The sequence below is a fragment of the Equus quagga genome, chromosome 5 (genome assembly GCF_021613505.1).
Source record: "Equus quagga isolate Etosha38 chromosome 5, UCLA_HA_Equagga_1.0, whole genome shotgun sequence".
In the NCBI taxonomy this organism is placed as follows: Eukaryota; Metazoa; Chordata; class Mammalia; order Perissodactyla; family Equidae; genus Equus; species Equus quagga.
The window spans coordinates 107,285,282-107,299,093 of NC_060271.1; the positions used below are offsets into that span (position 1 = coordinate 107,285,282).

At 36.5% G+C, this 13,812-nt stretch overlaps 1 protein-coding gene across 6 annotated transcripts in view; it reads left to right on the plus strand.

Annotated features, from left to right (window-relative positions):
* The window catches only part of DHX57 (DExH-box helicase 57), a 49,596-nt gene that overhangs the window by 3,166 nt on the left and 32,618 nt on the right, over positions 1–13,812 (plus strand). For 5 of the 6 annotated variants that reach the window (XM_046661310.1, XM_046661309.1, XM_046661311.1 and 2 more), the window contains 5 exons: positions 4,744–4,964; positions 7,990–8,148; positions 9,157–9,342; positions 9,647–10,485; positions 12,053–12,231. In XM_046661310.1, the coding sequence (XP_046517266.1) occupies positions 4,750–4,964; positions 7,990–8,148; positions 9,157–9,342; positions 9,647–10,485; positions 12,053–12,231 (1,578 nt within the window). In that variant the 5' untranslated portion in view covers positions 4,744–4,749. Of the gene's footprint in view, positions 1–4,743; positions 4,965–7,289; positions 7,628–7,989; positions 8,149–9,156; positions 9,343–9,646; positions 10,486–12,052; positions 12,232–13,812 lie in introns of those variants that run through there. The other variant, XM_046661314.1, reaches the window with a different exon arrangement.

Here is a 13,812-nt window from a genome sequence, read left to right on the forward strand (position 1 = left end):
GTATTCATAATCAAAATGTACATAATCCTTGCCTTCAAAGAGCTTTCTGAGAGAAGGAGGAGAGAGAGAAACATAAACTAAGCCCTAAATAAATATGTATAATTATGAAGGATTTTGAAGAAAAGAATGTCAAGACCTAGTTTAATTTCCACATATTTGTGAGTTTCCCAAATTTTTTCCTGCTTTTGATTTCTTATTTCATTTCACTGTGATTGCCAAAGATACTTTGTATTATTTCTCTTTTTTAATTTATTGAGGTTTGTTTTATAGTGTAGCATATGGTCTGTCCTGAAAAATTTTCCTTGTCCACATGACAAAAATATATATTGGGTAAGGTGTTTTATAGATGTCTGTTAGGTCTAGTTGGTTTGTACTGTGTTTCATGTCTTCTGTTTCCTTGTTGGTCTTACATCTAGTTGTTCTTTACCATTGTTGAAAGTGGGTTATTGAAGTCTCCTACTGTTATTACATTGTTTATTTCTGTCTTCATTTCTGTCAGTTGTTGTTTCATGTCTTTTGGTGCTCTGTTATTAAATGCATATTTGTTTATAGTTGTTATATCTTCCTGATCGATTGACCCTTTTTTCATTATGAAATGTCCTTCTTTATCTCTAATAGCATGTTTTGCTTTAAAGTTTATTTTGTCTGATATTAACATAGCCACTTCAGCTTTCTTGTGGTAGCTGTTTGCATCATTTATCTTTTTCCATCCTTTTACTTTCCATTTATTTGTATCTTTGAATTTAAATTGATAAATAAATAGCATATAGTCATATCATGTTTTTTTATCCAGTCTGGTAATTTTTTTATTGAATTGTTTAATTTATTCACATATAATGTTATTATTGATATAGTGGGATTTATGTCTGCCATTCTACTTTTTATTGTCTATATGTCTCATGTCTGTTTTGTTTCTCTGTTCCTACTTTACTGCTTTCTTTTGTGTTCAGCCATTAAGTGAATATTTTCTAATGTAATATTTTAATTTCTTTAATGATTTTTTCACTATATTTTTTTAAGTTTTTGGTTTCTTGTTTAGCGTCTGCTCCAGGGTTTATCATCTACATTTTAACATGTCAGAATCAGCTTCACATTTATAGTAGCTCAATTTTAGGAATATATAGAAATGTTACTCTCATATACAGTCATGTGTCACTTAATGACGGGGATACATCCTAAGAAATGCATTGTTAAGTGATTTCGTCATTGTGTGAACATCATAGAGTATACTTACACAAACCTGGATGGTATAACCTACTATGCATCTAGGCTGTATGATAGTAATCTTAGGGGATCACCATTGTATATGTGGTCCATCATTGAATGAAATCTTGTTGTGTGGCATAGGACTGGAGCTATATTCCTTTCCCCTCCTTTCAGTGGTGTTACTGTTATACACATCACATCTATTAATATTACAAACCCAGCAATACATTGTTATGAGTATTACTTTACCATTGGTAGTTATTTTTTTAGCCCAATACTACTATGCTCCCACCAACTTGCTTCATGCTATTATTGGCAAATATATTACATTTCTATATATTATAGGTCCAATATTACATCATATACATATTATTTTATATAATTGCTTTTAAAATCGGTTATGTAAAGGATAAAAATATGCATTTATACTTTTTAAAAATATAATTATGTAATTACCTTTATAGGTGTTCTTTATTTTTTTGTGGGGGTTCAAATTACCGTGTAAGGTCACTTGCTTCAACCTGAAGAACTTCCTTTAGTATTTCTTGTTAAGTAGGTGTGCTGTCAACAAATTATCTGTTTTCATCTGGGAAAGTTTTTATTTCACCTTCATTCTTGAAAGATAGCTTTTCTGGATATAGGATTCTTGATTGACAGTTCTTTTCTTTGAGTACTTTGAATGTATTATGTCACTGCCTTCTGGCCTCCATTATTTCTGCCAAAAAGTCAGCCATTAATCTTACTGGGGTTATACCTGTAAGTGACAGGTTGTTTTTCTCTTACTACTTTCAGAATTTTCTCCTGTCTTTAACCTTCCGCATTTTTACTATATTGTGTCTGTTTGTGAATCACTTTGTGTTTCTCCTACTTGGAGTCCTTTGAACTTTCTGGATGTGTAGGTTATTGTCTTTCAGTAAATTTGAGAAATCTTCTGCCATTATTTCTTTGAACATTTTTCTGCTCTTTTCTTTGTCTCGTATCTTTCTCTTGCTCACATTATGCATACTGCTGACTTTGGGCTTAGTTTGTTCTTTTTTCTAGTTTCTTAAGGTGTAAATTTAGCTTTACTTGAGATCTTTCTTTTTTCTTAATGTAGGCGTTTATCACTACAAACTTCCCTCTTGGAACTCCTTTTGCTGTATCCTATAAGTTTTGTTATGTTGTGTTTCCATTTTCAGTTGTTTCAAGATATTTTTTAATTTCTGTTTTGATATCTTCTTTGACCCATTGGTTGTTCAGGAGCATGTTATTTAATGTCCACATATTTGTGAGTTTTGCAGTTTTCCTTCTGTTATTGATTTACAGTCTCATACCATTGTGGTAAGAAAAAATGCTTGATATGACTTCAATATTCTTTTTTTTTCCCAAGTAATTTTATTGGGATTATAATGGTTTATAACATGGTGTAATTTCAGGAGTACATTATTGTTTATCAGTTCCTGAATACACTTCATCATGTTCACCTCCAGTAGTGCAATTTTTATCCATCACCATATATATGCGCCCCTTTAACCCTTCCCCCCCTCTCCCGCAACCTCCTTCCCCTCTGGTAACCACTAATCTGTTCTCTTTATCCATGTATTTGTTGTCTTCCACATATGAGTGAAATCATGCAGTATTTATCTTTCTCTGTCTGACTTACTTCACTTAACATCATACACTTATTTCGCTTAGCATCATAACATTTGTTGCAAACGGGACAATTTCGTCTTTTTTTATGGCTGAGTAGTATTCCATTGTGTGTGTGTGTGTGTGTGTGTGTGTATATATATATATGTGTATATACACCACATCATCTGTATCCATTCAGCTATAGATGGGCACTTGGGTTGCTTCCACATCTTGGCTATTGTGAGTAATGCTGCAGTGAACATAGGGGTGCATAAATCTCTTTGGATCATTGATTTCAGATTCTTTCGATAAATACCCAGTAGTGGGATAGCTGGATCGTATGGTATTTCTGTTTTTAATTTTTTGAGATGATTTCAGTATTCTTAAATTTGTTAGGACTTGTTTTATGGCCTAACATATGATCTGTCCTGAAGAATGTTCCATATGTGCTTGAGAAGAGTGTGTTTTCTGCTGCTGTTGGATGGAATGTTCTATATATGTCTGTTAGGTCCATTTGGTCTAAATTACAGTTCAAGTCCAGTGTTTCCTTATTGGCTTTCTGTCAGAATGATCTATTCATTGTTGAAAATGGGGTATTAAAGTCTCCTATTAGTATTGTATTGCTCTCTATTTCTCTCTTCAGATATGTTAATATTTGCTTTATATATTTAGGTGCTCTGATGTTAGGTACATAAATATTTACAATTGTTAGATCCTCTTGATGAATTGACCCCTTTATCATTATGTAATGATCTTTTTTATCTCTAGTTACAGTTTTTGACTAGAAAAGTCTATTTTGTCTGATGTAAGTCTAGTTACCCCTGTTCTCTTTTGGTTTCTATTTGCATGGAATATCTTTTTCCATCCCTTCACTTTCAGTCTATATATGTCTTTAAGCTGGAGCAGTTGTGTTGTGGGCAGCATATAGTTGGGTCCTGCTTTTTTACCCATTCAGCCACTCTGTCTTTTGATTGGAAAATTTAATCCATTTACATTTAAAGTCATTATTGATAGGTAAGGGCTTACTATTACTATTTTGTTGTTTCCTAGGTGTTTTATAGATTTGTTCCTTTCTACCTCTCTTGCTGTCTTCCTTTGTGATTTGACAATTTTCTGTGGTGGTACACTTTGATTCCTTTATCTTTTGTGTAGCTACTATAGATTTTTGCTTTGTAGTTACCTTGAGGTTTACATAAAACATCATACGGGGCCAACCTAGTGGCATAGTGGTTAAGTTCATGCGCTCTACTTCGGTGTCCTGGGGTTTGCAGGTTTGGATCTAGGGCATGGATCTAGCACTGCCTGTCAAGCCACACTGTGGCAGCATCCCACGTAAAACAGAGGAAGATTGGCGACAGATATTAGCTCAGGGCCAGTCTTCCTCACAAACAAACAACAACAACAAAAACATCATACAGTTATAATATTCTATTTTAAGCTAATAACAACTTAACTTTGATCCCATACAAAATCTCTGCACTTTTACTCCCCCCAGGCAAAATCTGTGAGCCAGGGCTGTGTTTCTGAAAGTATGTATGTAAATATAAATTTTGTTTATCAAATCATATTAAATACATGAAAACATCTCTTTTCAACTAGAATTTTTTAAACCCTATACCAGACCTAACTAAATCAGAATATAAGATTGGGGCCTAGGCACGTGTGTTTTGAAACTTCTCTGTGTGTTTCTGATGCACATCCCTGGTTAAGAAATCTCTGTCAGAGAAACTCACTAAATATTAATCTTGAAGGGAATGTGCTTGTAAATCTTTTGTGAAGCAATTTATCCATGCTTCCTTTAAATTGGCTGTTTTAAAATGTCCATTTTCCTTTATTTCTCTAAATTATCGTATATCCATAACTTTGACAAAGGAATATTATACTTGTCTGATTTTATGATATCTGTATTACTTTTTTCTCTTGCAGGTGAAAATGAGTTCTTCAGTAAGAAGAAAAGGCAAGCCAGGCAAAGGAAGTGGAAAGGGGTCTTCTAGAGGAGGAAGAGGAGGCAGGAGTCATGCTAGTAAATCTCACGGAGGCGGCAGTGGTGGTGGTGGTGGTGGTGGCGGCAATAGAAAGGCATCGAGTAGAATTTGGGATGATGGTGATGACTTCTGTATCTTCAGTGAATCAAGGCGCTCATCCAGGTCATTATACTGTTTGAATGTTCTTCTTTATCTATTCATCAGTCCATGGGCACTTGGGTTGCTTCCACATCTTGGCTATTGTGAATAGTGCTGCAATGAACATAGGGGTGCATAAGTCTCTTTGAATTGTTGATTTCAAGTTCTTTGGATAAATACCAAGTAGTGGGATGGATGGGTCATGTGGTATTTCTATTTTTAATTTTTTGAGAAATCTCCATACTGTTTTCTATAGTGGCTGCACCAGTTTGCATTCACACCAGCGGTGTATGATGGTTCCCCTTTCTTGACATCCTCTCCAATATTTCTTACTTTTTGTCTTGGTGATTATAACCAGTCTGATGGGTGTAAGGTGATATCTTAGTGTAGTTTAGATTTGCATTTCCCTGATGATTAGTGAGATTGAACATCTTTTCGTGTGCCTATTGGCCATCTGTATATCTTCTTTGGAAAAATGTCTGTTCATATCCTCTGCCCTTTTTTTTTTTTGTTGAGGTTATGATAGTTTCCAACATTGTGAAATTTTATTTGTCATTCATCTTATAGGTGCACCCCTTCACCCTTTGTGCCTGCTCCCCTTCCCCCGGTAACCACCTATCTGTTCTCTTTGTCCATGTGTTTATCTTCGACATATGAGTGAAATCATATAGAGTTTGTCTTTCTCTGTCTGCCCGTTTTTTGATCGGGTTGTTTGGGTTTTTTTGTTGTTGGGTTGTGTGAGTTCTTTATATATTTTGGAGATTAACCTCTTGTCAGATATATGATTTGCAAATACGTTCTTCCAGTTGGTGGGTTGTCTTTTCATTTTGTTCCTGGTTTCCTTAGCTGTGCAGAAGCTCTTTAGTCTGATAAAGTCCCCTTTGTTTATTTTTTCTTTTGTTTACCTTGTCTGAGTAGACATAGTATTGGAAAAGATGCGTCTAAGACTCATGTCAAAGAGTACATATCATACATGCTTTTAACTTAAATGAATTCAACTTTATACATTCAGGGAAAAAAATGAAAACAAATAGCATTTAAGTAGTTTAAACTTGCCGTTAAATGAATCTGGGCCCCATGGTGAGCAAGATATGGAGGGAGGAATATGCTATTCCCTCAGTCAGTCTCAGTTTCCAAGTGCTTTTTCTAGTTTAAGCCTGATACACTGAAATGTGAAATGTAAATAGAAGTTTTTCATACATAGTCCCTGGCATAATCAAGTACGTCATCAGCTATTCAACCAAAGAATCTACATTTTTCTCTATTCTAGAAGAAAAAGGATCATTTTGGACATATTGAGAGGTAATATATCAGTCTCAAACCTGACACCTTTTTAAAGAGTCATCCAGAATAATTTTAAACTTTATTTTCACTTTAGCTGCTGATTTAAGAACCTCACTTCTGAGTTATATGCAGCTCACTTCTTTTGATAACGTAGACATTATAGGTTCTTAGAGTCTTAGACTTTCATTCAGCAAATATTTACTGAGTGCCTGCTGTGCACCAGGCATTGTTTTAGGGACTAGTATTACAGCAATGAATAAAATACTGTCCTTCTCTTCATTGAAGGAGGTTTGAGGTATAAAGACCATAAACAAATACAGAATATGTCAGGTGGTAAGTGCTTTGGAGAAAAATAAAGAAGGGAAAAGGGGATAGGAAATACCAAAATAGATTTCTGGTATTTTTAAATAGTTGCTATTTTGTGCAGCATGATCAGAGAAGTCTTCTCTAATAATGTGTCATTTGAGCAGGGACAAGAAGGAAGTGAAGAAGTGAGCTGTGAAGCTATCTAAGGGAAGAGCATTCAAGGCAGAGGGAACAGCAAGTGGGAAGTCCCTAAGGCAAGAGTGTGCTTGGAAAGTTTAGGAAATGGCAAGGAAGTCATGTGGCTGGAGTGGATGGGTAAGAAGAAGAGTGATAAGCAGATAGATCTGAGAGGCTACACCGTGTGTGACTTTATAGGCCGTTATAAGGACTTTGTCTTTTGCTTTGAGTCAGATGGGAAACTGTTGCAGGGTTTGAGGCAAAGGTGTGTGACATCAGTCACTCTGGCCAGAGTTGCTGCTACTCAATATATGCCTTTATGTGAATTAGAAAATGGTGCCCCCTTTTTTGGGCAATTATAGCCCCAGGATGCATGGCTTGGCAAACAGAGCATAGACTGGATTTTAGCTCTTGCTGTCCCCTCCTCCCTTATCCCCTTCTCATCCCCACCCTCCTACCCTGCCAGGAGACGCTACACAGTGTACAGTCTATACACCCATACTCTAGCCCTGCCTTAGGGTGCTGTGTGGAGAAGAGACTACAGGGGCATGTGTTGGAAGCAGGAAGACTGGTTAGGAGGTACTTTCCAAGTGGAGATATCATAGACAATTTAATATATAAGTCTGGAGTTCAAGAAAAAGAACGAGACTAGAGAAGTAAATGTCTGAGTCTTCTGTGAATAAGTGCTATTTAAAGCTATGAGATCGGAGGAAATAGAATATAGATAGAGAAGAGGTCTGAACTTTGAGCCCAAGGGCACTGTAGGCTTTAGAGCTGAGAGATTAGGAGATCAAACAAAGGAGGCTGAGGAGGAGTTGCTAATGAAGTGAGAGGAAAACTAAGAGAGCACGGTTTCTGGAATTCAAAGAATAAAGACGTTTTGAAGGGGAGTATCGAAAATCTAATTTCCAACAATGAAGGTTGGTGAAATAAATTCCCGTATATCTATATGTATATGTAACCATTTAAAATTATGTTGTAGGAGAATATTTAATTTTAGGGAAATGTCAGTTTTATTTTGATAAGAAAATAAAGCAATTATAAAAGATTATATATGCTGTACAATTTTATAAAAAAGTATATGAAAAAGAATGATGTGAATTAGGATGACTTCTGTTTTCCTCTTCTTTACTTTTCATGTATTTATTGTTTTATTTTTGTAATCAGGAAATAATGATAATTTAGGTAAATATTTCACATATAGGGCCTAGTATTCACAATTGAGAGTGTAAAAGTTCTGATCACAGTTAAATGTGCAATTTTGTCCATGTGTCATTTGCAGACCTAGCAACAGTAGCATAAGAAAAGGAGAGGCACGCCCCAAATGGAAGCCCGAAGCCAAGGTGCCCCTTCAGACACTACATATGACTTCTGAGAACCAGGAAAAAGTGAAAGCTCTTCTCCGAGACCTGCAGGAACAAGATGCAGATGCTGGATCTGAGTAAATTATTTTGTTTGAGTAAATTATTACATTAAGGAAGATCTCTTGGTAGTGTGAACATCCTGTGTGTCTTTGGAATTCTGTATCTTTACTGATCCTGTTGTGGCTGTATAAGAAAGTGAGCCAAGAGAAATGCAAGAATAATTATTCAGCAACAGTTTTGGAATGAGTTTGTTTTGCAATATCTGTGAGCAGTAGTACAGATTGCCTTTTCATCTTTATTTTTTTTCTAGGACAGTGCCAATATGGATTTAGTAATTGATTTATTGACAGCTTTCCAAATAAAACCTTGTAGTGAACAAGTAGAAGTCTTGTTGTGGGAGCAGATATTGAGTTGAGCAGATGAAGTCTTAAGATTACACTTCTCATCACCATCTGTCTAAGAGAAACAATTTTTATTCTTGTGGCTTTTTTGCTTTGTGATTTCAATTGGAGAAGTTAATTCTTTCCATTTACCAGAATTAATGAGTCGTCAGTCAAGAACAGCTCAATTTCCATCCTATCTACAAATCTCTTATCTGTCTTAGATTTAGGAAGGGTGGTTATACATCAGAGCCAAAAATTAGGGATGGTTTTTATGAATGAGAAGAGAGAGAGAGGAGCCAAGGCTTCTATGGTTAGGAAAACAGGCTCAGGGGTCAGACTGCCTTGGTTAAAATCTGTTGTTGCTCTTTACTGCATAACCTTTGACAGTTACTAATCTTCTCTAAGTTTTAGTTGATCATCTGAAAAATGGAAATTCCAATAGAATCTGGTAGAGTTATTGGAAAGATTTAAAAGAGACAGTACTTATAAGACACTTAACATAGTACCTAGTGTGTAGTAAATGCCCAATAGATGTTAATTGCCAAGATATAAATTAATAGGTCAATAAAAGATTAAATCAGTGACTGAATAGTAGTCAGGATCCTATGTCCTTTGGCTTCTCAAATTCTTACATTCTTGCTAAATTTCTTTTGAAGTAAGTAGAAATTAGAATCTAATATGTGAAAATGTTACCTTTGCCAGAAGAGGCATTTCTGGGGAGGAGGAAGATGACGAGCCTGATTATGATGATGAGCAGTACTGGTCAGCTGGACGAGAAGCTTCCCTTGTTCCTGACGCTGATCCTTTGGAATATGCTGGCTCAGGCCTGGTGGAGCCTTATAATCCAGAATTTGCAGTCTCAACATTTGCAGTGCAAAAACTCTCCAGGTGATTGCTTTCAACATTTATGGGAGTTGGTGGAGAATTCAAGGAAACTGAAGTCATGTTATAAAGCCAACTCCTGCTCCTTGAGTACTTTCCTATGGTGTGGGTTCCAGCAGTGCCTGATGTGCCTAATATCCTCCCTTTTAGGATAGGGGATTAAGGAGGAATTAATATTGTCAGAGATGCTTTTTCAAAATACAAACCCTGCCTATGTATAGTTATAACTTCACATAAATGTATTTAAATGAATTTCACTTCTGTGATTTGATATTACTCAGTCTTTTTTGTCCTGTTTCGTACTTGGCAGATATGGTTTCAACACGGAACGCTGTCAAGCAGCCCTGAGGATTTGTGATGGAGATGTGGGGGCATCACTAGAACATCTTCTCACCCAGTGTTTTTCTGAGACGTTTGGAGAGAGGGTGGAGATCTCGGAGGCAGTTGCCCGTATAAGCTTGGATGAGTGTGTGGAACAGCGTCAGGAAGAAGCATTTGCTCTCAAGTCAATCTGTGGAGAAAAATTTATAGAAAGAATTCAGAACAGAGTCTGGACCATTGGACTAGAACTGGAGTATTTGACAAGTAAATTCTGCAAATCCAGGCCAAAGGAAAGTACCAAAAATGTGCAGGAGACTTCACTTGAAGTCTGTAAATTTTACCTCAAAGGAAATTGTAAATTTGGATCAAAATGCAAATTCAAACATGAAGTGCCCCCAAATCAAATTGTTGGAAGAGCAGAAAGAAGTGTCGATGATTCTCATCTTAATGCCAACGAAGATGCATCTTTTTTATATGAACTTGAAATTCGATTTTCTAAAGATCACAAATACCCCTACCAAGCTCCCCTCGTGGCATTTTATTCCACCAATGAGAATCTACCTCTGGCTTGTCGTTTACATATTTCTGAGTTCCTTTATGGCAAGGCCTTGATATTTGCAGAAACTTCAGAACCTGTTGTATATTCTTTGATAACCCTTTTAGAGGAAGAATCAGAAATAGTCAAGTTACTAACAAATACCCATCACAAGTACAGTGTTCCTCCTGTGAACCCTCTGCCAGTATCCTCTGCAACCAGAGTAAATAATCCTGTCTGTCGTAAACCAGTGATTCCAAATAATTCTTTTGGTTCAAATCAAACTCCAGAAGGTACGTAAGGCATTGATCACGTGGATGGTGTTGTAGAGCGGGGCTGGTCTAGGATCTCCCAGAGATCTTAAGCAAGTCATTCTCCTCAGTCCATGGGCAAAAGGGCGTGAGAATCCCCCGAACTATGCCCTGACTTTAATTGTAAGGCCTAATTTTGTCATTGTGTTTGAGCTCCCTGAATTTAAAGTGTATAGATGATAAGTTTATTCTAGCAGTTGAGGGTTGGAAGAACCTCAAAGCATCTTCCTAGAAAATGTGTTTCATTTAACTCATTTGGTCAGATGTTTGCTTCTGATACTTTATATGGGATTACTTTAAATGAGTTTTTAGAGTTCTTTCTCTTTCTATACCACTATCCTTACCCTCCTGCTTTTAGTACACCAGACCCCCAGAATTCTTCAGAGTAGGGTTATCTTTATGAATCCTTAAATCCTCAAATAAAGGAATGTTTATGCAAGCTTCTGGCTTTGTCCAGACCCAGGTTTGCTGTACAGATACTTACACCACAAGTAAACCCTCTTTTCAAGGTTCATCAGAGAATTCTCTCTTATTTGTTGCCATCTTTCTTTCAGAGAAGCAAGTTTTTATTATTTCATAAGCGTTCCTAGGTAAACATCAATAAGTAGAGAACAATGAAGCTGTACTGAGATGTGGATGCTGGACAGTTGGCTGGGTTTACTCACTGGCCACTTGACTCACTCCCAAGTGTGAGCTTCTAGCCTATAGGATTCAGATGTATTCCTCAAGAAATGACAAATTGTGTGTCATGGACTTTTTTTTAAGTAACAGCTTTATTGAGATATAATTTATATACCATAAAATTCACCATTTGAAAGTGTACAATTCAATGATTTTTAGTATATTCACAGAGTTGTACAACCATGACCACTATCTAATTCCAGAACATTTTCCTCACCCCAAAAAGAAACCCCATACCTGTTAGTGTCACTTCTCATTTCTTCCTTTCCCCAATCCCATCAGTCATGAATCTACATTCTATCCCTGGATTTGCCTATTCTGAACATTTCATAGAAATGGAATTGCAATATGTGGCTTTTTGTGATTGCCTTCTTTCACTTAGCATAACGTTTTCACAGTTCATCCATATTGCAGCATGTATCAGTACCTCATTCCTTTTTATTGCTAAACTGTATGCCATTATAGGGATATATCACATTTTGTTTATCAATTCATCATTCGATAGACATTTGGATTGTTTTATGTCATGGAATGTTAGGAACACTTGCAAATAGTTGAAACTTTCAGTTAATTGCTTGAATGTAAAAAGTCTACTGGATTAATAAGTTGTGCCGTGATTGTCTCTTCGTTTTTAATTTGATTTAACAATAGCCACTTATACTTGATTAAAGTTTATTTGAAGATGCATTTTAAGTTCTTTAGCAGTGAGAGTAGTAGCATCGAAATGAATGAACCTACTTTATTCAAGCTTTAACTTTTTCTCCATTTTATGATTTTTGTTGTTGTTGTTACTTTGTTAGACAGTGACTTCCCCCTTTGCTAAAGAAAGGGCTCCATATCGCAAATGTTTCCTTTTATCCCCTTCAAGTTGAAAAAGAATCAGAACCTGAGGAGGAGACAGATGAGGATGAAGGTCCTGCACCAGTTATAGTGGAGAATGAAAGCTATGTGAACCTTAAGAAAAAGATTTCCAAAAGATATGACTGGCAGGCAAAATCAGTACATGCTGAAAATGCTAAAATCTGCAAGCAGTTCCGAATAAAACAGGTAGGGTGTTCTGAGAGAACGGCTAGCCTTGCCTCCCTAAGGTATGGATGAAGGGATTAGGAATTAGGAAACTTTGGCTACCCCGCCTAGTATACTTTTGGTTCTTTTTCACTCTGAGTGGTCAGAGTTCTGCATGCCACAGCAAATTTGGGTGCATGTTCTAGATAGTTTTGAAGAATTCAATGGCTGGTGAAAATGAAATATATACATATATACCAAATATTCTCAGAATCATGTGGCTTTGATACTGTTGACAATCTGATAAGCAAAAGAAAAATTAATACTGTCATTTACATTAGAAAAATCAGTGTGGAAAGGGAGAAGGATAGGGAGGGACTCTTACCCCATTTCAGAGGCTCACAGGATAAATAACTTGCCCAAGGTCACACAACTAGTAAGTGGCAACACAGGGGTTCAAGCTAATTCTCTCTGTTTCCAAAGTTTATGTTGTTTTTGAAGATCATTTTAAAAGAACCCATAAGTGAACTGTTAGGGCAGAGTTGGATCTAGGACAAAGGTGAGTTGCTTAACCAGTTTGGGGATCGAATTAGATGCTAAGGGCCCTTCCAGTTCTAAAGTTCTATGAATCTCATTTTTGATACAGTATAACACTATCACATATACTATAGTGCAATACCCATAGAACATCAGAATGAATACAAAATCATACCATAAACAATAATGTGGTAGAAACGAAAATTACATATTCAATTTGATCAGTGCGTTTAGAGGTGATAAATTTATATGATAAAATTATATGCAGAAAATGATGTATAAATTTCTTACATTATTCAAAAATATATCGATAATGTTATCATGCAGTACAGTGTTTGTAGCATTGGCCATTAGATGTCAGACTGAGTTACATAGATGTAGTGACTGGCCAAAAAGAACCCTTTAGTGAGTGCTCTTAGTATTATTGATTTTGATGAAAATCTGATATCGTGTAGAACTATGCTGTCCAGTGTGGTAGTCCCTAGCCGCATGTAGCTATTTAAATTTAAATTAAATAAAATAAATTCAGTTCCCCAGTAACACTGGCCACATTTCAAGTGCTCAATAGCCACCTGTAGCCAGAGGTTGCTAAATTGGACAACGCAAATATAGAACATTTCCATCATACAGAAAGTCTATTGGACAGTGCTGGTGTAGAGACTCTTGCTAGGAAGAGCTGGATAGTTGTTAAGCAAGAGACATTTATTTCTCTTAAGATCTTTCAGTTTGGGGCCGCCCCGTGGCCGAGTGGTTAAATTTGCGCGCTCAGCTTCCGCGGACTGTGGTTTCGCTGGTTCGGATCCTGGGCCCGGACATGGCACCACTCATCAGGCCGTGTTGAGGCAGCATCCCACATGCCACAACCAGAAGGACCTACAACTAGAATATACAACTATGTACTGGGGGGCTTTGGGGAGAAGAAGAAGAAGGAAAAAAAGGAAGATTGGCAACAGATCTTAGCTCAGGTGCCAATCTTTGAAAAAAAAAATCTTTCAGTTTATTCGGCTGTAGGAAAACCACACAGATTCCACAGCTTATTCTGGCTGATTCTCTGAGCAGCATTCTGACTAAAATCATCAGCATCTG